Consider the following 27,855-nt stretch of genomic DNA (forward strand, 5'->3'; position numbering starts at 1 on the left):
GATGGCTTTCCAGAGGCCATGGAACCTTTTTCTGAGGGCTCTAGATGCACAGGTACAAAAGGGTCAAAAAGAGGCTTTTCTATAAAGTCCCACTGCCTGTCTTCTGCGGCACTTAGAGACCAGTGCAGACAAGAGATGACAGACTGGGGGCATCTCCCAACTGCCCTTAGCCACCTCCTATCAGAGAGGATGATATTGGCAACACATAGGGCTGGCACAGGGGAAGTAAGACATCTCAGTTCCATCCTGCTGGACAATCCGAAGTCCTGCAGGGCCAAAGGTGAGGGGCTGATTTTTAGGGATGGTTGCGGGAGCTGTGGGGTATCTGTGTTGTCCAGCATCTGGGCTTCCATCCACAGGGAAAGGTGAGGGAAGAGGGCAGATAGGAGGGAGCTCCGTCTTCCCTGTAGAAATGTGGTTAGCCATGGTGTTGTCTCTAGGTAACAACCCCTTCTACAACACTCAGAGAACAGTGCCCCCATAGCCACTACAGAGGCTGGAATAATGCCCTTCCGGAGCACATGCATGCATCAGGGAGCACATGCATGCATCAAGGAGCTCGTGTGCACGTCAGGGAGCTTGCGTGTACGTCAGAAGCATGTCTGCACACGGAGCTGTGCATACAACATGGAGCTCGCATGTCAGAACTTACACTGCTTTCGGATGAAACCCTGCTTGTACATCGCCTCCAGGAAGACAAAGTCACTGTAGATGGACCGCTCCAAGACTACACCTTGTCCTGTTGAAATCATGAAAACAAAAATTAAAACCCAGAGAGATAAAAGGCACTGCTAACTAGGAATTTCAATTTAGAAACAGAAAAAGAGATCATTTACTCATTGATTCCAGACCAAATACATTAGAAAACTATGCTATTTGTAAGTGAGAAATCACTTTTGAAAATTATATTTTGGTTTTTGGTAACATTGTGTGTGAGTGTGTGTGTGTGCACATGTATACATGTGTGTTACTTATTTAGTCAGTACCAGAGATCCAAGGCATAGCGTGTGTTAGGTTGGGGCTCTGCCACTTGAGCCACAACCCCAGGCCTTTCGTCTGTACTTTTGTTTATAAGTTTTTGCTGCTAACTTTGCTCAGGTTGGCCTCAAACTCAGTGTCCTCCTTCTTCTGCATCTCAAAAGGACAGAACTACAGTCATGTGCCACCACACTTCTGTTTTTAAACAAGAGATTTTTGCCCTTACTTCCATTCAGTGCTGTTTTGCCTAACAGCACAAGTCAGATTCCGGGTCTAGGACTCCTCGCATACCCCATGTCCCCCTCCTCACACACCATCTGTGTGTCCCACACATGACTCCAAATAGCCCCGCATCCCTACCTCCCTTCCCGCTTGCTCTCCCACCCCCAGGGAACAGAGGGTCACTTTCCTATTGAGTTGAGCACAGAATCAGTGTGCCCAATCCTCCCAATGGCTTCCTCTCTTCTTCAGAGAAAAAACCAGCCCATTATGGCTTTCCAGGCCCCAAGTCTCACCTGGCTTTTTCTCCAACCTCATTCCATCTACTTCCAGCCTTGCTCTTCCCAACACATCACAAGTCTTCCCAACACATCACAAGTACAAGTCACCACCATCAGCCCTGCCAGGCCTCGGCAAGGGCCTCCGCACCTTCCAGCCCTGCCACAGCCCATTACAACTAACACTTCTCAGACTTGTTTTCTGTCCCTATGAAAATATAAACCTCCGTTCTGCAGGCCCTCAATAAGCCTGGCACATGAAGGGTACTTGTTAAGTAACTAGTTAATAGATTTGTGCAGCATAAAAGTAAATAAATTAGTGTGCATTTAACAAGTAAAAAAATGTGTGTGTGTGCATGCCAGTATGTGGCTTGAACACAGGGCAGGAGACTCTCCTTTAGCTTTTCTTGTTCAAGGCTGGTTCTCTACCACTTGAGCCCCAGCTCCAGTTCTGGCTTTTTTGGTTGTCAATTGAAGCTAGAGTTTCATTGACTTTCCTGTCCAGGCCGGCTTTGAACCACAATCCTCAGATCTCAGCCTTCTGAGTAGCAAGAATTACAGGTGTGAACCACTGGTACCCAGCTGTTTTTCATTTTAAGAAATAGGCTGTCAGAATATAAAGACTGGAGTATGTTTCAAAAAGACATTATAGTGATCCAAGAGCTATTATGTCCACACTACTAAATGGGGTTTGAAATTGGGGCCTGGTGCAAAAATCCAAAGCAGACTGTTGCACAAGTCTTGCTGTTGCCTTGCCTTTTCAACAATGATTAGTGACTTTCTTCATGAGAGTGATACTGACCTTGGTTAGTGATGCTCTGAGTGAGGCTCTATAGTTCCCCCCATGGCCACTAGAGGGGCCGGTGCATACACCCTTCAGGAGCACATGCACACATCAGAGAGCTCACACGAACGTCAGGAGCACAGCACATGCACACATCAGAGAGCTCATGCGTACGTCAGGAGCACATGCACACATCAGAGAGCTCATGCGTACGTCAGGAGCACATGCACACATCAGAGAGCTCATGTGTACATCAGGAGCACATGCACACAACAGGGAGCTCATGCGTACGTCATGAGCACATGCACACATCAGGGAGCTCATGCGTACGTCAGGAACACATGCACACATCAGGGAGCTCACGCGTACATCAGGAGCACATGCACACATCAGGGAGCTCATGCATACGTCAGGAACACATGCACACATCAGGGAGCTCACGCGTACATCAGGAGCACATGCGTACGTCAGGAGCACATGCACACATCAGGGAGCTCACGCGTACGTCATGAGCACATGCACACATCAGAGAGCTCACGGGTACGTCAGGAGCACATGCACACATCAGAGAGCTCATGTGTACGTCAGGAGCACATGTGTATATCAGGGTGCTCATGCGTACGTCATGAGCACATGCACACAGCAGGGAGCTCACGGGTACGTCAGGAGCACATGCACACAGCAGGGAGCTCACGGGTACGTCAGGAACACATGCATACATCAGGGAGCTCACGCATATGTCAGGAGCACATGCTCAGAGCATTACTAACCAAGATGAGTATCACTCTCATGAAGAAAGTCACTAGTAAATGTTGGAAAGGCAAGGTAACAGCGTGATTGGTACAACAGTCTGATATAGGCGCGTGGTCCCACACTGCGTGGACATGTACTCATATATGGGGAGAGAATGGCGTAGGAGGCCGTGAGTCCCAACCACGTGACTGACAGTCTGCTGCTTCATTATCCAGGGGTCTTGTTCTCAGCTCCAACTCCTCAAAAGCACTATGACTGCTGGGCTGACAGCCATGCAGCAACCACTGTCTCACAGACACAAAGACACACAGCACCTCTCTCCAGTACACCCATACCACGGCTCCAATCACCACCAAACCACCAGCACATACATACCGCGGCTCCAATCACCACCAAACCACCAGCACATACATACACACCATGGCTCCTACCGCCACCAACCACCAGCACATACACAATGGCTCCCACCTATGACTCAACCAACACAGCACAGTGGCTCTCGCCCAGAACCAGCAGCACGTCTGTTTTCAGTTCTCAGGATGTTTGGGAATCAGGTCCTGAATGTACACCTGCTTCTGCTTCCCAGAACTGTGAAACAGTCCCTGGGTGGGCCCTTATCTACACGTGCCCTTTCAGCTCCCCTCTCTTCACCTCCTAACTGATTCCTAATACCTGGCTCCCAGACTATCCAAATACACAGCCCCTGACCACCTCTTCCTCACCAAGATGTGTCTAGGGACACATGTTCCCTTACTGTAAGGGTCCCGAGAGCCCTGAGTATTTTGCCTCCCTCTGCCAATCTTTTCAAGGCCTAGCTTCTATCCTGACCATCAGACTTCCAGAAGCAGCCTGCTCTGTTGCCATCTCAGCTCTGTAAGGCACACTCTCTCCATCTTCAGCTTCCTCCCAGTCACTTACAAGTTCTCTTTTCTCCGCCCTTTTACACATTTCACTTCTGTGCTTCAAGCAGTGGCATAAAAATTACATACAGTCCATAAAGCTCACTCCAGTGCACACACAAAAGTGAAACAATTCCTCTTTAACATTATTCTGAAGCAATGATAGAATGGATTTCAGGAATTTATAATCTTACCAGAAACAAAATTTACCTCCAGGAAAACTGACAGAAAAACCCTACTTACTGGCTCCTTGAGAGTGGCTGATGTGCCCACCCCCTGGCCAAGGACACTGACCTGTGCTCAGCAGGTGCTCCAGGGCGTCTGCGTACTGCAGGAGCCGGCTGGCATACAGCCAGGACTGCAGACGGTAGCTGTTGCCGTCAGTGCTTCTTGGGTCATCATAAAATTTCTCCAGGCTACAGCTGCCAGCCATCTCCAGGTCCAGGGGCCGCCCGTCCCCTGTGGTACTGTCTGAATAATGTATCCCTGCTTCAGGGAAGTGCTTCATGCCTAAAAAGAGAAATACTAGGATGAAGCAGGAGCCATCCTCTGCTCCCACTATTGAGCAGCACAGACTAACCAAAACACAAAACCTATCTGGATGCCACTTCTAGGGCTGAGAAAGCCACCCTCCCACCAGCTCCCCCGCCCACATGTCATGGCATGGAAAGGGAGCATGCGAGGCACCTAAAGCAACACAGTGGAAGCATGTGAGCACTGCAGGTCACACTGCACTCCAGTGTGGTTTTCCCAGGACCTCTTCTGGAACCCCGCTGTGTAAGCGCACAACTGCTATCAAATGCCAAAGAAAGGCCTGGTGGACAAGCCTCAGCGCAGAAGTCAGAAGCAGTTCTAAGTTGTAGCTCTGTCCGTGTGGAGGCTGCCACAGTCCACATCATGGTGCTCACAGAAGGAGTCTGCTTGCAATGCCTACCAAACCGACCATTAGCATAGATTTAATATCAAAAACAGCTTTTAAGCATTTAAAAAATGTGAAATGCCTATTTTAGACCCAGTTCTACCTAGTCACTACAAAGTAAATTCAAGGCAGGATGAGCGAGCATGTACGTGAGGGACAGATGACGTCTGCGTGCCACGGATCCATACCTAGAATATCCGCGATGTCCTTCGCGAGCTTGCCTTTCCCCGAGCATATGTTGCCATCTACAGTGATCACTCTGCTGTACTCTGTCAGTCTTTTGCTTGTCCTATCACCAAGTAAGTAGGACAAATGTCCATACTGCAGCTTGCACTGTATGCTGGTATGAATCTGTGCCTGAAAAACACACCACACAACACAGCATGACCATTCCAGTTACTGTAGACATTAGCAACTAACTACAGGTAAAAATTATCAAGAGACCTTTTCTATGATTTAAAAAAAAAAAAACCTTAAAAAATAAAAACCCATCTTTTTGGGGCACAAGGCTCTACCACTTGAGCCACAGCTATACTTCTGCCTTTTTTGGGGTGGCTAATTAGAGATAAGAGTCTCACAGTCTTTTTCTGCCCTGGCTAGCTTTGAACCTCAGTCTTCAACCTCTGGAATACCTAGGATTACAGGTGTGAGCCACTGAGGCCTGGCTTAACTTGGACACCTTTTTAATCTGCTAATCTGTTTATAATGAGCGTACTCCTTCTTACCCTATGCTAGCTCCCAACAAACTGGTATAGTGTCTCTTCTATCTGTGCACTGCTAAACCCTCAGGGCTAAACAAGTGTGCTGTGTTCAATGAAAACTGGATGAATAGGCAGATATACAGGTGGATGGGGGATGGATGGTTAAATGGATGGATGCAATGTGGGTGGACTAATGAGTGAAAAGATGAATGGATGGATAAGCAGTTAAATGGATGGATGGATGGATGGATATGAGGATAGATAGATAGAAGAATGGATGTCAGAGGAGAGAGGGAAGCTGGGTGACAGGGTGGCCCAGTCTCCTGAGCTAAGCCCTGCTCTCCACATCCAGACAGATACTGTGAAGGCAGCTGAAAGCTAACAGACCTATAACAGAAGTCTAACACCCACATCCCACACGAGGAACACCTACTACCCAACAGCGCACTGCAAACATGAGCACCACCTTCGTGCCTTCCTCCTTCCTGAAAACCACACCCACAGACTCTAACTCCCTGCCTCTCTGGACAGAACATCCATTCCTTCCCCAGTTCAATCACATCCTCACGCCTCTCACCCACACGACATGCTCACGCCTCTCATCCACACGTGTTCACACCTCACCCATACAACATGCTCACGTCTCTCATCCACACGTGTTCACACCTCACCCATACAACATGCTCACGCCTCTCATCCACGACATGCTCACACCTCACCCACACATGCTCACGCCTCTCATCCACACATGCTCACACCTCACCCACACATGCTCACGCCTCTCATCCACACATGCTCACACCTCACCCACACGACATGCTCACGCCTCTCATCCACACATGCTCACACCTCACCCACACGACATGCTCACACCTCATATGACATGCTCACGCCTCTCACCCACATGACATGCTCACGCCTCTCATCCACACATGCTTACACCTCACCCACACATGCTCACGCCTCTCATCCACACATGTTCACACCTCACCCACACGACATGCTCACGCCTCTCATTCACACATGTTCACACCTCACCCACACGACATGCTCACACCTCACATGACATGCTCACGCCTCTCACCCACATGACATGCTCACGCCTCTCATCCACACATGCTTACACCTCACCCACACATGCTCACGCTTCACACGACATGCTCACGCCTCTCATCCACACATGTTCATACCTCACCCACACGACACGCTCACGCCTCTCATCCACACGTGTTCACGCCTCATCCACACATGCTCACACCTCATCCACACATGCTCACGCCTCTCATTCACAGGTGTTCACACCTCACCCACACAACATGCTCACGCCTCTCATCCACACATGCTCACACCTCACCCACACAACATGCTCACGCCTCTCATCCACACGTGTTCACACCTTATCTACACAATATGTTCACACCTCACCCACACGACATATTCACACCCACCCCTCACCCACACAACATGCTTTCACCTCTCACATGACATGCTCACACCTCTCATCCACACACAAGACACCTCCTCCTGTCCCATCCTACCACCCCCATCTATTCTACACACTGAAGTCAAAATCATCTCCCTACAAAATAAAAATTACCAAAAGAGGGCAGAGGAACACTATTAAAAAACAAACTAGTGTTGGGAAGGTGGCTCAGTGGTAGAGTGCTTGTCTTGGATGCATGAGGCCCTGGGTTCGATTCCTCAGCACCACATAAGCAAAAAAGCCAGAGGTGGTGCTGTGGCTCAAGTGGTAGAGCGCTAGCCTTGAGCTCAGGCCCAGAGTTCAGGCCCCACGACCAGCAAAAATAAATAAATAAAGTCAATATATTTGACCTTTTTATACAACCTGTACGGATTGACAGCTTATTTAGAAATTATTAAATATAATAGCCACATGAAAATGTTATTCATAGCTACAAAAAGCAAACAAAAACTATTCACAAGAATATACTTTTCACGCATCAAATTGAGAAACGTTGATGCTCGATGTTAGTACAGAACAGAGTGCTCACCCTTAGGAACTGCTAACGGGGATTAAAGCTAAGGGTCAAAAGGTCTAACATCAAGGACCAATCCCAAGAGAACAGACAGACATGCAACAATCTACTTATAAGGAGACTCAATGAAATATCGTTTTCAGTATCAAAATATATCAATAGAAACCCTTAACTGTCCAATAGCAGAGGAATTTGAAAACCAGTTCCTGGCTCACATACCTTCTTTTTTTTTTTTTTTACAGTGAAAGCAAGGGTTATACTGTGGGGGAGGGACATACAAAGCAACAAAGAAATAAATGCATTAGAAACAATCGCATGAAAGAAAAAAAATCACATACCTTCTAGGTTTGAAATACTTTGCAGAAGGGCCTGTTTGCTATTGAGACTGTGTACTAGCATACCTGGTGGCAAGCTATTGAGAGTCTGTTGGTTGAAATTTTCAGAGCTTCTCTAAGGAAAGGGTTTGGGCTTCAACTAATGTTAAGTCTAGTGCCAAATTTCAGTGGAATTCAAATTCACACAATCTGGATTTAGAGGTTCTCCTGATAGAGTAATCCTTAACTTTGTTCTATTGTCTTAAAATTTGTTTCAAACAGCTACATTACTTGATTAAAACAATTAAAAATGAAAAAAAAAAACAGTTTCTGGCCAGGTATGGTAGCTCATGTCTGCAATTCCAGCTACTTAGGAGGCAGGAATCAGGAAGTTCATGGCTCCAGGCCTCTCTGGGCATAAAAGTTATCAGGATTTATTCTCAACAAACAAGCCAGGCATTATGGGTCACACCCCTACTCCCAGCTATGCATAGGCAGGAGGCTGGCCCTGGGCAAAAAATTATTAAGACCATATCTAACATTTACCTATTGGTAAAAAGGGCTGGCAGCATGGCTCAAGTGGTGAAGTGCTCCCTAGCAAGTTCAAGTCTTGAGCTCAAACCTCAGGGGGAAGATATGTATATAGATAGAGATAGATATATCTACATATATATATAAACATATCTATATACAAATATTTATATATACTGACATCTCTGATATCTACATATCTATTTATATACATATTCTTATCTATATATAGATATAAATATCTACATACCTATATTTCTCTATATATATTTACATGTACTTATATATATATATAAATATATATATAAAGAGACACAACCAACTTACAGAATACTAAACATTCACTAAAGTAATAAAATCGTGTGTGTGCATGCACGTGCATGTGTCTGTACACACTAAGCAGCTAGACAATGCACATGGTGCAACAAAGCAAGTAAATATCATGTGAAGCAAGTGCTATGGAGAGAAGGAAGCATGGCAGGACACACAAAATGAGTTTTAATATTGAAAGAGGAAGTGACATCTGAACAACCTGGAAGATTCTAAGGAACTGGCCAGGTGAACATCAGAGGAGGGACTTAAAGGCAGAAGTCCTGAGGCCAGGGCATTATAATGGTCCCAGAAGTTAACCACCATCTCCTTTGGGACACTCTGGGTGATGTACAAACCATCTCCCCAACTCGTATTTACCACATATTAGCACAAAGCAGATGCCCAGGAAGGCTGACAATAGCAATGAAGAGCTTCCTGATTTCCCCCTCTCATTAGCAAGTAATTCTTGAATATTAGGGTCTTGGCCAAGCACCAGTACTTCACACCTGTAAATCCTTGCTAGTTAGGCGGCTAAGATCTGAGGACTGTTGTTTGAAACCAGCCAAGGCAGGAAAATCTGTGAGACACTTCCTCCACTCTACCAAAAAAAGCTGGAAGTGGAGCTGTGGCTCAAGTGGTATCCTTCACACTATTCTATTGCTAAAATCAGAGCATAACTGATCTTTCATAACGAATTTCCTCAGTTATTTCAAGTCTCAATGTTTACAGCCTTTCCATCCTGCTCCTGGACTCACAGAAATGATTACCCCCGTTAGTCGGTAGTGCCCAGGAGTAAACACATCGCTGCCGGTGTGTGCAGGGCCTGGATTACATAACTATTTTTCTCTCTTCTCTTTTCCAACTTACCTAACTACATTCATATAGCTTTGCATGTGCGTGTCCCAGGTCTGAAACTTGCACTAAGGGCGAGTGTTCTTTTGCTCAAGGATCTACCACCTGAGTCCCGGCAGGCTTTGAACTGTGATCTTCAGGCGTCAGCTTCCTGAGTAGCTAGGATTACGGGCCTGGGCCACCTACGCCCGGCTCTTAGGGCTTTTAACGAGGCTATTGCATTCCTCTGTTCAAAACCCAAGATGTCGGCGCGGAGGTGAAGCCCTTTACAGTCTGTGACTGCCGCTTAGCTCCAGCCACTGGCGGGCTGCGGTGGTAAGGGTAGGGTCTCCCCGGCTCCGGCCGTCCCCACGCCCCACCCCGCCTCCAGTGACGTCGCCCTGTCCCCTCCCAGGGGAGCTCTGACTCCTTCCGAATCCGACCCTTCTGCCGGGCGCGTGAGCTCGCGGCCGCGGCCCGCTCCTCCGCTCCGCGCTCCCGCAGGCCACCGCACCGGGCCGACTGGCTGCGAGCGGGCCTCGGAGGCCGGCCCAGCGCGAGGCCCCGGCGGCGTGGCCGAGGGCCGGCCCCAGGGCGGACGCCGGGAGGGGCCGCGCCCGAGAGGGGCAGCCCTGCGCCGCCCGCCCGCTCCCCGCCGCCGCCCCGCTCACCCCGCGCGCCGCCGCCCGCCTCAGGAGCGGGACCAGCCTCAGGAGCCTCAAGGCCATCGCTGCGCGTCCGCCCGGCGCCGGCTCAAGGACCTGAGGGGACGCGGTCGCGACGGGGTCCTTTCCCTCACCCGGCGCGCCGCTGTGACGTCACGAGCAGGGCGTCCGCGGCGCCTGGCGAGATCCTTCGGAGGAGAGGCAAGGAGGGGCGGGGCGAAGAGAGGGCAAGTGCGGGGCCTGGGCGGCGCAGCGAGAGGCGGGGCTCGGGGAAGAAAGGGGCGGGACTAGGGGAGAGGGGCGGGAGCGGGGAAGAAAGGGGCGGGGCGCGGGCGGGAAGGGCGGGGCGCGGGGAAGAAAGAGGCGGGGCGCGGGAGAGAAGGGAGGGGCTCGGGGAAGGGGCGGGGCGCGGGCGGGAAGGGCGGGGCGCGGGGAAGAAAGAGGCGGGGCGCGGGAGAGAAGGGAGGGGCGCGGGGAAGAAAGGGGCGGGGCGCGGGAGGGAAAGGAGGGGCGCGGGGAAGAGAGGGGCAGGGATCGGGGGAGAGGGGCGGGGCGCGGGAGGGAAGAGCTACTAGAGTGCACCTGGACCCCTGCCACCCGCAGAGCACCCCGGGGACCCGGCCGCCTGGAGAGGACCCGGTCACCGGGAGAGCACCCGGACCCTGGCCACTTGGAGAGCACCCCAGATCCCGGTCACCCGGAGAGCACCCTGGTCACCCGGAGAGCACCCGGACTCCAGCCACCCAGGGAGCACCTGGACCCCAGTCACCTGGAGAGGACCCCGGACCCTGCTCACCTGGAGAAGACCCGGTCACCAGAAGAGCACCCCAGTCCCCTGGAGAGCACCGCGGACTCCGGTCACCTGGAGAGGACCCCAGTCACCTGGAGAGCACCCCTGTCACCTGGAGAGCATCTGGACCCCAGTCATCCGGAGAGCACCCTGGTCACCCAGAGAGCACCTGGACCCCTGTCACCCGGAGAGCACCCCTGTCACCTGGAGAGGACCCCGGTCACCTGGAGAGCACCCCTGTCACCTGGAGAACACCCCTGTCACCCAGAGAGCACCTGGACCCCAGTCACCTGGAGAGCACCCCTGTCACCCAGAGAACACCCCTGTCACCTGGAGAACACCCCTGTCACCTGGAGAGCACCCCGGTCACCTGGAGAGCACCCCAGTCACCTGGAGAGCACCCCAGTCACCTGGAGAGCACCCCTGTCACCTGGAGAACACCCCTGTCACCCGGAGAGCACCTGGACCCCAGTCACCTGGAGAGCACCCCTGTCACCCAGAGAACACCCCTGTCACCTGGAGAACACCCCTGTCACCTGGAGAGCACCCCGGTCACCTGGAGAGCACCCCTGTCACTCGGAGAGCACCCCAGATCCCCATCACCCAGAGAGCACCCCAGTCACTCACACAGCACCCAGACTCCGGCCACCCAGAGAGCACCCAGACCTCCATCACCGGGAGAGCACCCTGGTCACTCGGAGAGCACCCAGACCCCCATCACCCAGAGAGCACCAGGACCCCGGTCGTCTGGAGAGCACCCCGACCCCAGCCACCTCGAGAGCATCCAGACCCCAGCCACCTGGAGAGCACCCAGACCCCGGTCACCCAGAAAGCACCCTGGTCACCCGCAGAGCATCCAGACCCCTGTCACCTCGAGAGCATCCAGACCCTGGTCACCTGGAGAGCACCCAGACCCCGGTCACCCAGAAAGCACCCTGGTCACCCGCAGAGCATCTGGACCCCTGTCACCTCGAAAGCATCCAGACCCTGGTCACCTGGAGAACACCCCTGTCACCCAGAGAACACCCCAGTCACCTGGAGAGCACCCCTGTCACCAGGAGAACACCCCTGTCACCCGGAGAACACCCCTGTCACCCGGAGAGCACACCTGTCACCTGGAGAGCACCCGGACCCCTGTCACCCTGAGAGCACCCCTGTCACCCGGAGAGCACACCTGTCACCTGGAGAGCACCCCTGTCACCCGGAGAGCACCCCAGTCACCTGGAGAGCACCCCAGTCACCTGGAGAGCACCCGGACTCCAACTACCCAGAGAGCATCCAGACCCTCTGAGCAAAAAGGGAAGACAGGAGAGCTGGGGGCCAGGGCTGGACATCAGAAGCCCCAGGGTGTGGGGTGGTGCGCTGCACCCAGCTTAGACCCCCCTGGGTCAGGACTGAGGGCCGGGCTCTCTCCCTAGGTCCTGGCAAGCCCCTTGAGTAGCACTGGAAAACACAGACCCAGCATGAGTTGAGGGGTGCTGAGCGCCAGCCCTCCTAGTCCAGGGCCCCGGAATCCGTGTGCAGTTCCCCTGTTGTTCCAGTCCTGTGGATGCCGCACTTGTGGGTACAGTACATTTGGATCCGTGTCTCCCCTCCACCAGCGGCCCCACCTCCTCACCCCTCCCACCTCCTCACCCCTCCCACCTCCCCTGTCCCAGTTCCATTCCTGCACATACATACTGAACAAGGTTGCTTGTTTTCTGAAGTCTGTACTTCTCAGAGCGTAAAATGGCGGGGATGCAGCTGTGAAACTAAGGTCATTTCTGCAGGTTTTCTCTAATGGAGAATGCCAGACCTGCAGGGTCTGGTTTGGGTTTTGCTTTTGCTTGTTCTCCTTTGCCTGTGGAGTCCTGTGTGGGCCCAAGACTTCCAGCGCTTGGTGGTGTGGGGGCAGCATGCTGCCTGGGACCCTGAGATCTGGGGGTGGGGCCGCCTTCCCTCCCCTCCAGCGGTGCCCTCCTCCAGCACCAGACCCCTGACCCATCCCAGGCGTGGCGGTTCTGTGACCTGGCCTTCCACACACACAGCCCTGACCCTGCAGCTCAACAGGCGCCTCCCCTTCTCCAAGTCCCCTGACTCAAGGTCTCTCTCTAATCCCATCTCTAGAAAGTCTGGTGACCTTCCCATCCTTCCAGATTCTTCTGCCCACAGAGGATGGAGTTTTCACATTTTCTCCTCTTGTTTCCTGGCTGCATCTTACATGTAGAGGTACTGCCTTATCTTATTCCCCAAGACAAGGCTCTGGCATTCGACAACTTTTTACTGATGACATAGTGAAGAGAGACACAGAGACAGAGACAGACCTGCCCCAAGATGCAGAAAGTAACACTAAGTTCAGACATCTCTGTGGTAAAGCCAGTTGACCCCCCTGCCCCATGGACGTTGTGTCCCTCGGTGTATGGGCATTCCCTCCTCTGTTGGCATACTGCCCACTCCTCCCTGGGGGCCTCGCCCAGAGCTGGGCTGGAAGAAGCCCCCACTGTGGGGGAAGGTGTGTGGTCATGGGTCATCTTCCAGTTCGAGTTCTGATGTACTTCTAGTAAGAGTTTTATAACTAGAATAGACCGAGCTGTGCTCCCAGGCTGTAGACCACTCATATAAAACCCCACTGATCCCGGCTGCGGGTCCTCACTGTGGCCCAAGCATGGTCCTCTCTGTGTCCAGAGCAGAAAGGAGTGGTGCCCACAGCAGGAGAGGGGGTGCACACAGGGCAGAGGGGATGGTCAGTGCACAGGGAGCAGCAGGAGGGGGTGCTGTGCAGAGAGGAGGCGAGTGGTGTGCTCCTGGGAGTCTCTTCTAATGAAGCTCCAATTATAAAATCATATATGTCATTCTGTCCATTTCAGCTTGAGCAATCACTGGACCAGAGTAATGAAAATACTTAAGCAAATTCAATAGTAGTGAACAGAGACAAAACCTGATAGCTATCAAAAGAAGCTACCTGTAAGCAGCAACTTAGAAGCTGATTTACTGGGCCTATGATCTAACTACAAGCTATAGCCCCAACCACACACGCGCGCGCGCACGCGCACACACACACACTTTAATATCTGTCCTTTGATCTGAGCCATTCCCTCCAGAGGTCACTTTACAATTACCTTAGGCTCCAGGAAAGACAGGATTTACCACAATAAACATGCCACAAAAGGCAAGTGAATTATCTCAGACAATTTTATCTCCTTAGCTTGTGGCAAAAGGCAAAACTGCAACCAAGAAGCGGAACAGCTCAGGAAGCCAACTACCCTCTGGTGGAAGGGGTAACAACTGCTCAGGAACTCCTTCAAGGTCAGAGATAGCCCAAGGTCAGCGAGACCACACCTGTGACTTAGGGCTGTCTTAACCGTGCATACCATCTTGACCTCACCCCAGTTTTCTGTTTAACCTGAGGCCAATGCCTGGACCCCTGAAAATGGCTGGACTGAAATGCTGCCTTCTCCTGGCCACCATGTAGCAAATATTTCCCTGTCCTCCTCCATATCTGTTTCTTTGACGTGGGGGTGAGGTGCTGCCTTACCAGCATGAGTTACCTGGAGTTCTGCCAGGGATCTAAAAACCCAGCCTCAATACTTTTTCAAACCTTCTAGATGTACATACAACCACATAACAACTATAATCACAGCGTGCGAATCACATACAATAGTATCCACTCTTACATAGTGAACTTTTTTTTTTTTTTGGGTCCGGTCGAGGGGCCTGAACTCTGGGCCTGGGTGCTGTCCCTCAGCTCTTCAGCTCAAGGCTAGCGCTCTACCACTTGAGCCACAGCGCCACTTCCGGCTTTTTTCTGTTTGCTTATGTGGTGCTGAGGAATCGAACCCAGGGCCTCATGCATGCAAGGCAAGCGCTCTACCACGGAGCCACCTTCCCAGCCCCATAGTGAACTTTTATAAAGCACAGCCTCCCCAAATCATATTCCTCTCAAGTCTCCACGTGAGATACTATATAATACCTGATATGTGAGGAATAGTCATGAAAAGGAAGCAACGCAGATCTCACAGTGACAGAACTCGAGTGTGTGCACTGGCTTCAGGTACGGTGTGATCGAGACCTCAGGCTATATTATCTCAACCCACTTCTCACTGCTGGTCCCTTGATAACTTGTGACCACCCAAAAACCTGCACATAATGTTCATCGCCATTATATTTACAATAGCCAATGCTTTAGACTTCCATCACTGTAACACAATATCTGAGCAAAATAACTCTCCAGAGAGAGGATGTCTTTTTGCTCATGACTTCAGACCATCATAGCAGGGAAGGTATGACAGAGAGGAAGTGCTCACATCACAGCAGCTAGGAAGCAGGGGTGGAGGAGGAAAGGAGAGGGGGCTGCACTGCTGGGCTCTCTCCTCTGTTCCCATTCACTCCACGCAGACCCCAGCCGATGGAAGGTGCAGCCCAAACTCAGGTGGGTCTTCCCCCTGGGTCAATCCTCTCTGGAAACGCTGCACACACTTCCCTAGAGACGTATTTAACAAATAATCTCCTCCTCACTTTGCAATCCACTCAAGCTGACAAGATCAGCCATCACAGGACTCCCTTTGGGCAAGAGGCCTGGCAAGTTCAAAGCCACTATATAAAAGTCTCAAAACAACAAAAGAAAGATTAAACCATCACAACTAAAAACTAAAGTGAGATCAGTTGGTTAAACCAACTTGTGTAACTGTAACCCCTCTGTGCAATTACATTTTTAAAAAGAATTTTTTAAAAAGTAAGGTGCTGATTTCTGTTTTCACCACTTAGTTGGAAGGGCACTGGAACTTCTAACTCAAGCAGTGAAGGAAAGTGATTGGAAAGGAAGAAATAAAACTGTCCTTCTCTGTAAATATGACTGCTTTTGTAGAAAACCCAAAGTAATCTACAGAAAAGGTCCCAGTACTAGTGAATGAGTTCAGCAAGAATGCAGGATCCAAGGTAAATTCACAAACTCACAGCACACAGCATGGTGTGGATTAACAACAAACCTCTAGAAAAATGAAAGACGTGATACTATTGATAGTTATTCCAAATCAAGTATAGTACTTGGATTGCAATAGAGGAAAACACACAAGTATAAAATGCTGGCGTGAGAAATCAAAGATCTCAAGACTTGCAGAGACTAGCTGTGCTCTTGGATCAGCGCACGGAGATGTGGTCAGTTTTTCCCAAGTTGACCTGGAGCATTCAGGGACTGCCTATCAAAATCTCACCAATGGTTCCCTTTTCAGACATCGGTCAAGTGTGTAAGATTTTGGTGGAAATGTAAAAACCATAGATTAGCCACAATAATTTACAAAAACACTAAAGCCAGAGGAATCGTTCTTCCAAGGTTAAGGTTTATTTTATATGACAATATCAGTTAAGAACATGCAGTTTTGATTGATGGAGTCTGTGGTGTTGAGTGGCACACAGGCCAATAAAGCAGAGTGCGGCACCTGTGTTGATCAGCACAGATATTCTCTACTGATGTCTAATGGCAGGGCAAATGCGATTCAGTGAGAGACGGCCCAGGAGCAGCTGCACAGGCATTGGGAAAGTGGAACGCAATAAAACTTCATCCGTAACACTAACTCTAAGTGGACCAGAGACATAAATTTAAGAGACAAATAGGAGGCAAACATTAGGCTTAGGGAAAGAATTCTTACACCTGACATTGAGAGCCCAATTCATTTATAGTGAGAAAAATTGGACCTCACTTTAAAAATTGCTGAGAGGAATTCTTCACAGACAAGCTACAAACAGGGGCTTGCATTTGGAACACATAATGCCTAAAGAACTTCAAAAACAGAACACTGGGAAACAGATTGTCCAAGTAGAAAATTGGTAAAGTACGTGAGCACACATTTCACTGAAGAGGTTTTATAAGTCTATAGAAACATGGCCAGCTTCATTAGCTGCTGAAGAAATGAAATCCACAATGAGATATTGGTACCCACTTGTGAGAAATGCTAGAATGCAACTAAAGGTAAGAGGCAAATGCGGGAAGGATGCCAAGAGGTCAACTGATTTGCCATGTCTTGTGAGAATGCAAAATGGCACAGGCACTAGAATTCAGCAGTTCCCTTTAAAACTAAACATGGACTTGTCCATCCTACTATTGGGCATTTATCCTAGAGAAAGGAACACTTAGGCTCTCTAAGACACTTGTACACAAACGGTCACAGCTCCTCCATTCCCAGCAGCTGGAATGTGGACGCATCCACCTGCCCTTAACAGGTGACTGGATCCACAACCCTTGGCAGCCCCAGGCCACTGGTGACAGCAGTGTGGCACCAGGACAGGAAGTGACAGACAGAGACACATGGGAGGGACTGGGGTCCTACCTCAGATGATGAAGTTACTCTGCCATTTGATTTGTGCAAAGGATGACACAGACAAGGGGAAAGTTCTGTTTTTAAATGACAGGTGCTGTGCTCAGTCAGATTCAGATCCTTTTACAGAAGCATGGGTCATCCAATACCACAAGTGTAAATCAATTTCAGATGGATTGCACATTCAGATATGAAAGATAAAGCAATAAAGCCTACAGAATGAAACAGGGAAGATCTTCCTGACCTTGGTGGTGGGGTGAACATTTCCTAAATGGAAAATTAACTACAAGTGGGAGAAGTGCAAACATTGGACTAAATAAATGAACTTCTCTTCTCAAAACACTAATAGCCAGGCACTGGTGGTTCACACCTATAATCCTAGCTACTCAGAAGGCTAGAGAATCATGGTTCACAGCAGAAAAGCCCAGGACACTTTTATCTCCCATTAACCAGCAAGAAACCAGAATTTGAGGTGTGGCTCAAGTGGTAGAGAGCCAGCCTTGAGCAAAAAAACCCAGGTGAAAGCCTGAGACCCTGAGTTCAAGCCCCAGTACTGGCAGAAATCAATGAAAACATCACCTGGAAGAAGCCGTTTACGTGAATCCAAAAAGGATTTGGATCCAGAATATATATGAACCTGTGTATGTGAAAGAGACCCTGTGTGTGAAGACAGGCAACTCATGACAGGCACTGGAGAAGGCATGTATACAAAAGGATAATAACGAATCATGTGAGAAGATGCCGCACATCGTTTATCTCTCTCCAGGAGAAATGCAAATCAAAGTCCTGATGGAACACCACTAGAAATGCAGAAGAATGTCAACAGCGAGATGTGCATGTGATATTACCTGAGGTGAGGCTGGGCCCCCATGGGAGTCCTGCCCTGCTGGTGGGAGGGCCAGCTGGTGAATCCACATGCAAGAGTTCTGCAGGTTCTACTAAACCTGACCATACACATCCCCAATGCAGCATTAAAATGTAATCTACATAGGTACCTGGATGTAATCTAGATATGGTTCCTGATAGCTCAAAAAAACGTTATAGATATTAATAAAAACTATTAGCCAGAATGCTTATAGCAGCATTGTCCACAATGCTGTCAATCAGCAATCATGTGCAGTATGTGTGTTATATGAATATATATTACACACACATATATAAATATATACGTATAATATGTTGAACCACAGAAGCTGAACAGAAGAGCATACATTCTTTATGATTCACTCGCAGACCCCTCAAAGCACCCAAGCTACTGCCTGGCATTGAATGTCAGGGGGGTTCTCCTGGGGCAGAGAGGAGGGCAGGGCAGGGGCAGGAAGGGGACCTCAGGCTCTTGATCCATCCCCCAGAGGCCTCCCTGAGTGGTGGTCCTTTGCTGACCAGGTGTCAGGGTGGAAGCTCACCCTTGAGGATGGGTCTACAGGTGTGTTCAGTTGAGCTCAACCACTGGCAGAGCACTAGGTGCTCTATGAGATGTTTGATCACTACAAATGAAATTCTGGGCCCATCATGATCCTAGTGTGGAGGGGCACCCAAGCCCAGAACCTTCCACAAGGAGTCTTTGAACTCTGTGTTCCTCAGGCAGTAGATCAGGGGGTTAATCGTGGGTGTGAGGACAGTGTACACTGCAGAGATGAGCTTGTTGGAGCTGCGTGTGTCGATGGCCTGGGGACGCACATACATGAAGATCATGGCCATGTAGAAGATGGTGACGACGGTGAGGTGGGAGGCACAGGTGGAGAAGGCTCTCCAGCGGCCTGTGGCCGAGGGGATGCGCAGAACGGCCAGGGTGATGTGTCCATAGGACAGGATGGTGGCCACGAGCGGGAACACCAGGATCATGAAGGCCAGGATGAAGTCCACCAGCTCAGCTGTGGAGAAGTCCGTGCAGGCCAGCTTGAGGATGGGTGAAATGTCACAGAAGAAGTGGTTCAGGACGTTGGAGCCACAGAACGTGGCACTGGAGATGAAGTAGACCTTGATCACAGAGATGGTGAAGCCACTGGCAAAGGAGAAGGCCACCAGTTGGACACAGAGCCCTGTGGTCATGATGACCTGGTAGCGCAGGGGGTGGCAGATGGCCACATAGCGGTCGTAGGCCATGGAGGCCAGGAGCACGCACTCGGTGCACACCAGGGAGCTGAAGAAGTAGAGCTGGGTCATGCACCCGACAAAAGAAATGTGTTTGTGCTGCAGGAGGAAGCCGTCCAACATCTTGGGAATGATATCTGAAACGTACCAGATCTCTAGGAAAGACAAGGAGCCCAGGAAGTAGTACATGGGCCTGTGGAGGGAGGTGCTTCTCCAGACAGTGAGGATGATGGCCAGGTTTTCCACCAGCACAAAGAGGTAGGCGAGCAGGAACAGGAGGAAGAGCAGGAGCTGCAGCCTGGGGGCTGTGGGGAAGCCCAGCAGGATGAAGGTGCTGACCCTGGTGATGTTCTCCCCCCTCATCCTTCTGTGCCTGAAAAAGACCAGCAAGAAAGTGGAAAGGCCAGAGGACAGCTGAGGGGAGAAGGTGGAGCTGGCCCTGGGGTGAGCTCAGCATACAGATGGTACACCTGGCCCTCACAAGCCACAGGGGAATCTCTCAATTCACCTAGGCCAGGCTTACCCAGCAAAGTCCTGAGTGCTCGAGTCAGGTATAATGAAGAAGAGGGAAGGAGGATGAAGGACAGGCCAGGGAGCAGACTCCAGAATGTAATCAGAGGGCTGGGCACAGCCAGTAGAAGAGGAAGCTGGCTCTACTCTGTTGCTGGGGTCTCGGTTTTATCTCCCAAGAAAGACCCGCCAATAGCTACCACCAATACCTACTTTAGCACCATTAAATCATTTTATTTACAAATTTCCTTGAGTTAGGGGTGGAAGGCTGGCATTATTATCACCCCTTAATAGATCATCCAGGCAAAAGTGAAGAAATTTCAGAGGTAAATGGCTACACTGACCATCTATACCTAACAGACAGCTACAGATTTTTCCACTCAGCAGCATCAAAATATACTTTTTTTCCAGCAGCCCATGGAACATTCTCCAAACCAGATAATATCCTAGTCACAAAGCAAAGCTCGGTAAATTAAAACAATGAACTCCCTCCCTCTATCCTGTCAGACCACAATGTAATAAAAGTAGAGCTCAACAGCAAAAACCATCACAGGAAACACTCAAACTCATGGAAACTAAACGATTCATTGCTGAGTAATCAGTGGGCCATTGAAGAAATAATCAAGGAAATTAAGGTGTTTCTGGGATTCAGTGTAAATGAAGACAGAAAATACTAACTCCTTTAGGATACACAAAGGCAGTACTCCAGAAATTTCATATCCTTAAGTGTTTTCATAATCAAATTAGAAAAAAAATCTCTAATCAGTACCCTAATGCTGCAGAAAAACCACAACAATGCAAAACATTTCACAAACAAGACAAACCTAAACCCAGTACATGGAAAGAAATAGAAAAATTAGAGCTGCAATAAATGAATTAAAAAGTAAAGAAAAAATACATAGAATTAACAAAACCAAAAGTTGGCTCTTTGAAAACATTAACAAAATTGACAGGCCCCTAGCAAACTTAACTAAGTAAAACACACTGTAATAACTAAAACTAGGAGATGAAGGAAATATCACCACAGACTCAAGAAAAAATTCAGAATACTATAAGGGAATACTTTATAAGCCCTGATGCAACAATTATGAGAATCTGGCAGAAAGTGATACATTGCTAGACAAAACCCAAACTGAGTCAGGAAGACATAACCCAACTACACAGACCCATCACAGGTGATCAGATTGAACTGGCAATAAAAGACCTCCCTTCTAGGAAAAGCCCAGGAACTGATGGCTTCACAGCCAAATTCTATGACACCTTTAAAGGAGAATTATCATCAATACTCCCCAAATTCCCCAAACAGAAAGGGAGGGAACACTACCAAACTCATTCCAGGAAGCCAGCATAACAAATATCCCCAAACCAGATTATGACAGATCAAGAAAAGAGAACTTCATACTAACTGCTTGATGAGCATTGATGCAAAACTTCTCAACAAAATATTGGCCAACTGAATCCAATAACTGATCAAGAAAATCATACACTATGATTAAACAGGATTTATTCCAAGGACAGAAAGCTGGTTTAAAATACGTAAGTCAAATAATATAATATACCACATCAACAGGAGCAAGGACAAGAACCACATGATCATCTCTACAGTTGCAGAAAAAGCCTTTGACAAGATTCAACACCTGTTTATAATAAAAAGCCCTGGAGAAGCTAGGAATACATGGAATGTTCCTCAATATAATAAAGGCTGTGTATATAAAACCACTTACAGACAGCATTATACTTAAAGGAGAAAAAGCCATTCTCCCTAAATTCTGGAACCAGACAAGATGTCCACTCTCTCCACTCCTCTTCAACATATGGAATTCCTAGCAAGAGTAATATATTTCTAGCGAGAGAAAAACATAAAGGGGATCCAAGTAGGGAAGAAAGAAGTAAAACTATTCCTTTTTGCAGATGGCATGGTTCTGTACTTAAAGGACCCCCAAAATCTTCTCCCCCAAGCTACTAGAGCTGATCCAAAACTTAGGCAAAGCAACAAGGTATAAAATCAACCCATAAAAACCAGTAGCTTTTCTGTATGCCAACAATGAGAAGATCAAGATAGAAATCAGAAAAGCAACCCCACAAAAATAGACCCCAGGGCAAAGAGAACAGAAAAGAAGACCCAGAAATGAACCCACAGACCTATAGCCAGCTAATATTCAATAGTGGAACAAAAAATACAGGCTGGAAGAAAGACAGCCTTTTCAACAAATGGTACTGGCAAAAATGGACGTCCACATACAGAAAACAGAAGCTAGATCCCCTTATATCAGTTTGTACCAGCAATCCTGAGCACAGGTCAAGACTTCCTAAGTAAAATTTTAGAAACATAACAAATCAAAGAAAGAACTGATAAATGGGATTGCATCAAACTTATAGTTTCTGTACAGCAAAGGATATAGCTAATAAGATAAATAGAAAGATCACAGAATGGGAGATTCTTTTCATCAGCTATCTATCAGACAAGGGCCTAATACCCAAAATATACTTAGAGCACAAAAAAATTGGACCCTCAAAAATATACCCTGAGAGAAACAACAACTCAATTAATAAATGGGCTAATGACTTAAAAAGAGACTTCTCAGAAGAAGTAAATGTGGCCAATAGGCACAAAGGAAATGCAATCAAAATTACACTGTGATTCCACCTCACCTCAGTTAGAATGGGCAATGTCAAGAAAATGAGCAATACAAATGCTTGTGGGGTTGTGGCCAAAAGGGAACATTACCATACCACACTGTTGGTGGGAATGTAAACTTGTTCAACTACTCTGGAAAGCAGTATGGAGGTTCCTCCAAAGACTAAACACAGAGCTACCATATGGCCCAGCAATTCCACTCGGGGGTATGTATCTACTAGAGCACAAACAAGGATGCACTAAAGCCACCACCACAACCATGTTTACTGCAGTATTGTTTCCCACAGCCAAGAAATGGTATCAGGCCAGATGCTCCTCAGTGGATGAATGGATCAAGCAAATGTGGTGTATAGATACAGAGTGGAATTGTACTCATCCATTGGAATGATATTGTACTATTTATAGGGAAATGGAAAGACTGGGAAAAATTATATAAAATGAAATAAGCCAGACCCAGAGAAGCATAGGTTTCATGGGTTCTCTCACTTGTGGGAGCTAGAATGTGCCTATAAATCTATAAGTAGACACACTGGGTGGTACCCAAAGCATTATAAAAGAATGTATTGAAGTATAATAGACTCTATGAAGGGCTCAAACAGTATAATTCTTTAGAAAGACCAAGTCAAAACCCCAAAAAGTACGTCCTTGGAAATGGGTATTTGCAGAGGAAAGGGAAAGCAGAATGAACTGGGGAAGTGAGCAGACTGCAGGCCAGGATGCATTGCATATACCACAGACCTGAGCACAATGAGGGAAGGGTGGGTGGGCTGGGCGAAGACGGCGAAGGGACCGCACATATCAAGAAGCATTGTGCACACACATTGCCTTGTTAAGTGGCAAACAACCCGATACATAAGCTACAAATTAAGAAAAGTGAGGAAGGTGGTGTGGGGGACGGAGAGAATGTTGAAAGGGCTGAGATGATCAAGAGACACTGTACTCATAAGCTGCTCTGTTGATTGGCAACTCCTTTGTACAACGACGTAGAGAAAACAAAAATGTATTGAAGAAAAAAGCATCTGCACAACTGGCTGTCAATGGTAAACGCTGGGACATCAACAAAGGAAACAAAGGAAAGTCAGAGAGTTCATGCCAGCTGCCCACGGAGGGTCCGGTACAGTCCGGGAGCATCAAGTCCGTCCGGCCTTGGGGGCTCCCTTCAGAGGAAGCATGCAGGATGGTGGTAGACCAGGGTCTAGACACGGCTAATGAAATGGGGCAGGGAGCTCCAGGGCAACACAAAGAACGGCTTTGAATTTAGGGACCTATACCTGTCCACAGCCAGCTGTGTGGACTTTGAGATCTCAGTGGGCACCGACACAGAGGAGGCCACGCATGCCCATAGCTCGGGCCTGTGGCTGCCTGTGCATCAGCAGCACGTCTCCAAATGAGGTCAGGCTTCCATCCAGCTAGAAAGCACAGCCCCCAAGCTACAGAGTGAGGGATGGGAAAGGCTGCAGGAAGGTTCTGGGAGACCCAGCCCCAGCACGGGAGAGTGGAGGAGCTGGTCCCTTGAACCAGGGGCTGCCGGGCCCCTTGGCCCTGCGCAGTAGCAGCAGACCCCCACTGCTCACACCCTCTGTCAGAAGAAGAAGCGGGCCTGTGAGGGACACCAGCGCTGCAGTCAGCAGGAAGGACAACGCGGGAGCATAGGATCTGTGTGACTCCCACAAAGGAGGCAGGACCCACAGTGACACGGGGCGGGGGGGGAGCGGCCAGGGGCCTGTCCCACAGCCACGGCAAGTGATGCCACCCAGGACAGCTCTGAACTGCATGCCAGTGGCTGCCCCGGCCCTGTCTGCGGCGGCTCTGATCCAGCCCCCTGGCCCTCTGCACTGCCCAGCTTGCTGCCCAGAGCTCAGGCCACACACCTCTCGGCTGCCGCAGAGCACCCCCGGGCCCTGCCCTGGCCCCGCCGGGCACCCAGGCCTGCTGGCCTCGGGCCAGTGCTGAGTGACTCCAGCACACACACCCTTGCAGGGGCTCTGCCACAGCTCAGGCCCCACTCGCCACCATGCTGAGGATGGCACGGACACCGAGTGCTTCCAGCAAGGCCTCTGTGGGGGCCCAGCCCACCTGAGTGGGCAGGGGCAGGCTGGGCGAGGGGCTCTGAAGCACGGGCGCCATCTGTAATTCCACAGGCAGCACACTGCCCTGCGCAGGGCAGGGACGGGGCAGAGCCCAGGGGCCCAGCGGACACAGCAGTCAGGGCCTTGCTGGCCAGGGCCGGGGTTAGGAAGACACGGTGCTGCCCCGGGATTGCTGGGCCTGTCGGGAAGGCCTCTCTCTCCGTGCCGGCCACCTCTGCCTGGCTTCCTGAGGCCGTCTCCAGTGCCACTAATGTCTAGCCTCCTTGCTTGTCGACCCTGAGTCCATGTGTTTTTAAGAAAGACGGCAAGGAGTGTGCAGAGACATGGGGAGAGAGGCCAGGCGAGCCCCGGCAGAGCTGAAGAAGAGCGCCGCAGGCCCATCACCTGCCGCCGCAGAGGCTGCGAGCCAGCGGCTCCACCGCGCTCAGCTGGAGCCTCTGCCTCCGAAACCATGTGGATAAAAGTCTTCTGTCTTATACTTAAGATGGTGGCTCCTCTGTGGAAACATCCCAAGGACAGGGACGGGGAGGGCCGAGGGAAAGAGAGAAGATGGGGGACAGGCAAGGCCAGGTGTTTATCCCCAGACAGTGATGAGCAGCAGAAGAGAGGGAACTCTGCTGTGGGCTGGCCTCATGGAAGTCACAGAGAGGTCAGGGCTGAAAAGAAACTTCTAGAAAGGAACCACCCAAGGACAATTGGCACTTGGGACATACCTGTACTCTAGACACCAAGGGCACCAAGAGTGGGTGGCCTGGGAACCCAAACTCACCCCGGTGGGTGGCACAGGCATCCTCTGCTGTAAAGTGACGGCTGAAGGTCCATTCCGAGAACATAACGCATCCCGGACTTCAGCCTGCGCCCACCGCGGCCTCCACAGGCAAACTCGGTCAGGGCCCCACCTCGCAGACTCAACCCAAGCCTCCGGACAGTGCCAGGCCATGGCTGTGTGCTCTTCCCAGCCAAGAGGGCCTGCGGAGGGGGGCTCCGGGCACTGGGCTCCAGGACGCCCAGTGGCCTCCTGTTGCTGACCAGGTTTTCTGGGGAAGTCTGGCTCTCACACCCCTTCCCAGCCCACACCGGCCCTGCGCTGTGTGCTGTTTGGATGAGCTCTGATCAACACAGGCTGGCACGCTCGTACAGGATTGGCTGAGATGCGGAAAGTTGCGCCACTGTGACAAACCCAGGCCCCTTTCTTAAGAGCAGCGCTCTCTTCCTGGAAACGCTGTGCTTTCTCTCCAAGTTTTCGTTTGGAGATGGTCACAGAAGCCTGGAGGCAGTGACCTGGGGACCCCTTGCGTTCCCCTCACCCCGAGGCTGTCAGCTCACAGAGCAGGGCGTGCTGTTGGGGGAGGGGGAACTACACCCCAGACATCCCATGGAGGCCACCATTGGCTCCAATGTCTTCCCTTTTCAGGGCCCCTCTGCTCTGACAATGGCTGGGCTCAGATGTGGATGAATCTCCCTGGGTCCTGGATAGAGAGGAGCAAAGGCTTCTGGGGAAGACCCCGGATTCTGGCACTGGAGACAATGTCTGCCCAGGCTCCTCAGAGACGGTGCCCCTGCCTGATCAAGGGGTAGACTTCTGTACCCAGAATGAGGTGGGCCGGGGCTGTGAGGGCCCCACACCCGTCAGCCTGCTCCATGCACTGTGATGCCTGCTCTCTCCCTGGCATGAAGACCTGGACACGGACCATAGCCACGTTGGGAGACAGCATGTGCTGCTCTGCTCGGTGCAGGGAAGGTGCTGTGAGGTGTACCAGGCCCTCAAATGTCTCAGAACGAGACCCATAAACACAGACTCAGTACAGCACCCAGAAACACACCCTCGGTATAGTACTTATAAACACACACTCAGTACAGCACCCAGAAACATGGCCTGGGCATAGTACTTATAAACACACACTCAGTACAGCACCCAGAAACATGGCCTCAGTATAATACCCAGAAACACGCCCTCAGCTCAGTGATGCTGGACTTGTATTCTACAATGTGCCTGCCATCGTGTCTGTACCCACTAGAATACAAAGAGGGGGCTATCAGCACAGCGCTGACAGATGCACACGCGACACAGTAGCCATCAATGTACACAGAGAACAGTTTCCATAGTGTGCTCGTTCTCACCACATACCCATAAAAACATACTCAGCACAGCACCCACAGATGCACTCAGCACGGCACCCACGGAGGCACACGCGGCCCAGTACCCATCAATGTACACCAAGCACGATTCCCACAGATGCATTCTCACCACATACCCAGAAATACTCAGCACAACACCCACAGATGCACACTGAGCTCAGTACTCATAGGAGTGAGGGAAACAAGGGTGAGGCATGTGGGGTGGGGGCAGCACCAGGTGCGTGACCAGCCCGACCAACCCAAGGGCGCGACCTACTGTCAGGTCACAGCGGAGGATGCTGCTGCCTTGCGGACAGGGCTGGGTCCTGCCTGGGGTCTGGAAGCTTCACGGCCCAGGGCTGCGGCACCTGCAGCGCTGAGGGCTGGCGTGACTCCTGCCTGTCCGGCGAGGCCTGGCTGCAGGCTGGTGTGAGGCGGACTCCCTGGGACCCTGAGGGCAAAGCTCCCTGGCTTCTTCTGCTGGAGCTCAGGGCCTCCTGGGCCCAATTACCCCTCCTGCCGCTGAAGCTGCCCACGCTGGCAATTAGCAGGGTCAGTGTCTCAGTGGCCAACTGCGGAGCTCCCCATGGGGGGACTGCTGTCCCCTGTCACCCGGTGACCCCTCACCCAGCAAGGGTCCCAGGAGTGCCTTGCTGAGCCAGGCCAGGAGCCTGCAGGACACGGGAGGGGCCAGGAGGGGGATGCTGGAGCACAGGAGCAGCCGCCCAGGTCCCCGGGGGGCAGGAGGGGGCAGGCTGCAGCGGTGGACTGGACAGTCAGTTAGGCCAGGACCAGCCCTGCCATGCTCAGGCCACGCCGCCTGCCTCTGCCTCAGTGCCCTGTGCTCAGTGCTGTGGAGCTTCTGTTCTCTCCTCCCCTGTTTCCCTCCTCCCCGCTGCCAGCCCACGCTCCGCAGGCAGGGCCAGTCCCCAAGCCTCTCCCGGGCATCTGGATGTGCTGCTCCCTCTGGATGTCCTCACGTCCACCTCCTTCCATGCCCACGCCCTCCTGACATCGCAGCTCTGCCCTGCTGGGCACCCCTTCGTGCCCAGGGAGGATCTACTTCCTGCCTCTGCCAGTGACGGTGGCTCTCGGTCCCTTGGCCTGTGAGGGCTTCGCTCTGCTTCTTGCCTCATGCCAGCCA

At 50.7% G+C, this 27,855-nt stretch overlaps 2 protein-coding genes across 2 annotated transcripts in view; both read right to left on the reverse strand.

The window, feature by feature from the left end:
* The window catches only part of Ndufa10 (NADH:ubiquinone oxidoreductase subunit A10), a 43,503-nt gene extending 33,180 nt beyond the window's left edge, over positions 1 to 10,323 (reverse strand). The window contains exons 1-4 of the mRNA XM_042689070.1: positions 10,188 to 10,323; positions 5,019 to 5,187; positions 4,206 to 4,421; positions 653 to 739 (exon numbers count right to left, since the gene is read on the reverse strand). Coding sequence (XP_042545004.1) covers positions 653 to 739; positions 4,206 to 4,421; positions 5,019 to 5,187; positions 10,188 to 10,244 — 529 coding nt within the window. The 5' untranslated portion in view covers positions 10,245 to 10,323. The remainder of the gene's footprint in view (positions 1 to 652; positions 740 to 4,205; positions 4,422 to 5,018; positions 5,188 to 10,187) is intronic.
* An 8,456-nt stretch (positions 10,324 to 18,779) lies between these two features.
* LOC122115669 (olfactory receptor 6B2) lies at positions 18,780 to 19,747 on the reverse strand. The gene has a single exon (XM_042689071.1). It carries the CDS (start codon positions 19,716 to 19,718, stop codon positions 18,780 to 18,782), a length of 939 nt encoding a protein of 312 aa, XP_042545005.1. The 5' UTR covers positions 19,719 to 19,747.
* Between the last annotated feature and the right edge of the window lie 8,108 nt (positions 19,748 to 27,855).

Source organism: Dipodomys spectabilis, unplaced genomic scaffold (genome assembly GCF_019054845.1).
Source record: "Dipodomys spectabilis isolate Male_0828 unplaced genomic scaffold, ASM1905484v1 ptg000124l, whole genome shotgun sequence".
Taxonomy (NCBI): Eukaryota; Metazoa; Chordata; class Mammalia; order Rodentia; family Heteromyidae; genus Dipodomys; species Dipodomys spectabilis.